The following is a 4,363-nucleotide window of genomic DNA, read 5'->3' as shown; positions in this document are numbered from 1 at the left end:
CAGCGGTGTCGGGAACGGCGAAATCGACGGAAGGAGGTGGAGAATCGGAGGAGGAAAGGGTAGAGAAGAAAATGGGGGAAAAATTAGAAAACCTAAGTTAAGTCCGCGACTTCAACGACCGATTAGACATATAACGACCGAAAAAGAGTCGTTGACAATTTTAATTATAATATTAACAATTTTGGTATACAACGACCGAAAAACGGTCGTTAAAAATAATTATTAATTATTTATTTATTTTAGTTCTAATATAAAGACCGAATTTCGGTCGTAAATATTAAATATATTTAAATTAATTAAAATATGATAAACATGCATTTTTACCTCTTGGTGTGTCATTTTTGATGTTTAGTTATGAGGATTTTGTGTGTTTGTTGATTTATTCGAGCTTATATTGGTTTATGGTCAAGAACTTGTCACTTGCTCGTTGTTTGAACGAATTTTCAGAAATAATGAAGCCGAATTTGGAAGATTTGGCTGAAATACAAGTTGTAGTTCATCTCGAGAGGAGTTCGTGAGCGCAAACGGTTCGTAAATCGGAGTTCGGACGAGGGAGAACCAAGCCAAAACAAAATCACTGCGCAAGGCGCGCGAGGTCGCGCGGTCCAGGAGCGCGGCCGCGCGACGGAGCAGAGCTTGCTGGAGGAGCGCGCGGGCTCGGCGCGCGGGCGCGCGAGCAGGCCGCGCGAGGGCATGCGGTCTCGGCGCGCGGCCGCGCGACCCGGCCGCGCGAGACGCCGTTTTCTCACCCAGTTTCCGGATTTTTCACTTAAAGCGCGATTTTGGAGTATTTTTGAGAGCTACAAGACCTAGGGCATATAAATACTCCCCAAGAACTTATTCTCTGCAACCTTTTATCATCTTTTATCATATTTTACTTTTCCTGAGAGCTGAGAGAGACGGAGAACAGAGCAAGAGCAAGACTGAAGATTCTCAATTCTACTACGGTTTTTCTTGTCGATGTTTATTTGTTTTATTGAGAATTGTAATCTAGTTCATATGTCTATGTGTGGCTAGAATCCCTTTTTCCCAGGGTTTAGGGAGTAGACATGGTTTGAATTTCTGACTGTTTGATTCAATTAATTGAGATTTATATTCCTTTCTTTGTTCTTGTTTTAATTGCTTGCTTTTGTTGATTGGCCACCAATTTAGCATAATCATAGGTTCTAATTTGATATCGGGAGATGATAATTATTACCTGAACTAAGAACATAGAACACATATATTTAATTCTAAAGGGAATTGATATTTGTGAGGGCGTTAATCCTATGAGGTTTTAGGAGTTGCATGTTAGAAGTGCGATCCGGGGACGGTAGCCTTGCATGTAATCAACGGTTTGTATGCCACGGGAGTGGGTATGAACTAGCTTAGAGATTGCCTTAGAAATCATCTTATTAATTGAATTGAACATGTTAGTTAGGAAAATCTGTTGAAACCTTTGCCTTGGGAAATCTTGTCTTATCTGTTTCTCTGTTTCACAACTTGATTTATTTTTTTTCCTGTTGTTTATTTATTTAGTTTTAAAAATAAAACTTTCAATTTCGTTTGTCCAGATAGAGTAGAATAATTTAGGATAGGAACTGGTTAAATCAGTCTCTGTGGAATACGACCTTGGTTGCTACTGTACACAATTACACCCGTACACTTGCGGCGTGTAAATAAAATAGCGAACAAGTTTTTTAACTAAATCTAATATATATAAACCTAACTAAGTTATTTAAATAAATCTAATATTTATAAATAAACCTAACTAAGTTCTTTAAAAAAATCTAAAATAAATTATCTTACTAAGTTCTTGTTCTTTAAACAAATCAAATAGAAATGAACATATATAATTAACATATAATTTCACATTACATTCAAACTAAATTCACATTAATTCACATATACTATACAACACAACAACTAAATTTCACATTAATTCATACTAATATAATTAACATAAATTTGAAACATAGCCTACATTAATTAACATATAATTCATACTAAGTTCTATGTAAATTTCTCATTAATTCACATATAATTAACCTAAATTCATATACTAACATACCAATATTAACCTAAATTCAAATTAATAGCCTACATTATATAAGTTACACGAACTAACCTACAATCTCTTATTCCGGCAACGGCAGGAGCTTTCCGGCGAGGGCAGGGGTGGTCTGGCGAGGGCAGGGGCTGGGAATTAGAGTTAGGGTTAATAATTGATGAAATCTATAAAAAATAATTAGGGTTAGGATGAATAATTAATTAACTTACCGTAGAGTATCGGCGTGCGACGGATGGAGAGCAGCGGCGTCGGCGTCGCGTCGGACGGAGAGGAGCAGCAGCGGTCGCGTCACGTCGGACGGAGAGAAGCAGCAGCGGTCGCGTCGGACGGAGAGGAGCAGCAGCGACGGCGTCGGTGGAGGTGGCCGTTCGATGGACGGAGGCAGCGGTGTCGGGAATGGCGAAATCGACGGAAGGAGGTGGAGAATCGGAGGAGGAAAGGGTGGAGAAGAAAATGGGGGAAAAATTAGAAAACCTAAGTTAAGTCCGCGACTTCAACGACCAATTAGACATATAACGACCGAAAAAGAGTCGTTGACAATTTTAATTATAATATTAACAATTTTGGTATACAACGACCGAAAAACGGTCGTTAAAAATAATTATTAATTATTTATTTATTTTAGTTCTAATATAAAGACCGAATTTCGGTCGTAAATATTAAATATATTTAAATTAATTAAAATACAACGATCGTTAACAAACGGTCGTTAAATATTTCCGAAAAATTAAAAATATCAGAACTGAAATTAAGTTAACGACCGTTACAAACGGTCGTTAAATTAAAATTATATCAAAATTAAATAAAAATTAACCAACGACCGAAAAACGGTAGTAGATACGGTCGTTATAAATTAACGACCGTTTCATTCGGTCGTAGGAAATAAAAAAAAAATAAGATTTAAAATATCAAACAAAATGGTCGTTAATATTAAAATTTCGGTCGTTAAGGCCGCCTTTTTAAAGACCGAAAATTTCGGTCGTTAATTTTGGTCGTTGCAGCCACTGTTTCTTGTAGTGTGATGACGTACTGCAATGTCTTTACATCTGGAGTGATGTACATGATTCTCCGTGATTGCAATGGCACTGGAGCTGTCGCAATAGATGGGAACTTCCATTTTTTCGATCTCGTAGTCCTTCAGTTGTTGGACTAACCACAGAATTTGTGATGAGCAACTTCCTGCAGCAACATATTCAGCTTCAGTTGTAGAGGTGGCGACTGAAGTCTGCTTCTTTCAAAACTAAGAGATAAGCTTGTTGCCTAAGAATTGACAGGTGCCGGAAGTTGATTTCCTATCAATTTTACATCCTGCAAAATCTGAGTTTGAGTATCCCAAAAGCTTGAAGTTGTCGTCAGCTGGATACCGAAGACCTATGTTGGGTGTGCATTTGAGATATTTTAGAATGCACTTCGCCGCATCCATATGAGCTTCCTTTGAATCTGACTGATATCTCGCATAAATTCCGACTGCAAACGCTATGTCTGGTCTGCTAGCAGTAAAATAAAGTAGTGAACCAATTATTTCTCTGTATTTAGTTGAAGATACAGATTTTTGTTCATTTTCTGGATCCACTTTCCAGTTGGTGTTCATTGGAATCTTCACTGACTTCATGTGTTGAATCCCAACCTTGTTGATCAGTTCCTTGGCATACTTTGACTGATTTATCAGGATTTCTTCTTTAGTCTGCTTCACTTGTAACCCTAGAAAGAAATTCATTTCTCATATCATTGACATCTAGAATTTGTTTGTCATAATGTCAGCCAACTTTTTGCACATTTGTTCGGATTTGGATCCGAAGATGATGTCATCAACGTAGATTTGAACAAGTAGCAGTTCCTCACCTTCTTTCAGTGTGAAAAGAGTTATGTCCACTGACGCCTTCTTGAATCCTTGTTCAATCATATACTCAGAGAGAGTATCATACCATGCTCTTGGTGCTTGCTTCAAACCATAGAGCGCTTTCTTCAGCTTGTACACCTTATCTGGTCCAGCAACTTCAAATCCTGGAGGTTGTTCCACATAAACTTCATCAGTGAGCACTCCGTTGAGAAATGCACTCTTCACTTCCATTAGGTGCACTTTGAATCTCTTATGAGCGGCGTAGGCTAAGAAAAGTCTGACTGCTTCTAATCTTGCAACAGGGGCAAAGGTTTCATCGTAGTCAATTCCTTCTTCTGGACTGTATCCTTTGGCCACTAGCCTAGCTTTGTTTCTTACCACATTTCCTTCTTCGTCCTTTTTATTTTTGAAAATCCATTTCAATCCAATCACATTTGCATCATATGGGCGATCCACAAGTTCCCAAACTGAAT

At 38.1% G+C, this 4,363-nt stretch overlaps 1 protein-coding gene across 1 annotated transcript; it reads right to left on the bottom strand.

The window, feature by feature from the left end:
- Window positions 1-3,290: 3,290 nt before the first annotated feature.
- LOC131023190 (uncharacterized mitochondrial protein AtMg00810-like) lies at window positions 3,291-3,953 on the bottom strand. The gene is made up of 2 exons (XM_057952735.1): window positions 3,893-3,953; window positions 3,291-3,751 (listed from the first exon to the last, which is right to left on the bottom strand). Exons 1-2 carry the CDS (start codon window positions 3,951-3,953, stop codon window positions 3,291-3,293), a joined length of 522 nt encoding a protein of 173 aa, XP_057808718.1.
- Window positions 3,954-4,363: the final 410 nt, after the last annotated feature.

The sequence above is a fragment of the Salvia miltiorrhiza genome, chromosome 4 (genome assembly GCF_028751815.1).
Source record: "Salvia miltiorrhiza cultivar Shanhuang (shh) chromosome 4, IMPLAD_Smil_shh, whole genome shotgun sequence".
NCBI classification, from domain to species: domain Eukaryota; kingdom Viridiplantae; phylum Streptophyta; class Magnoliopsida; order Lamiales; family Lamiaceae; genus Salvia; species Salvia miltiorrhiza.
Note: the sequence above shows the minus strand (reverse complement) of the source record. Positions and strands in the feature narration are given on the sequence as shown.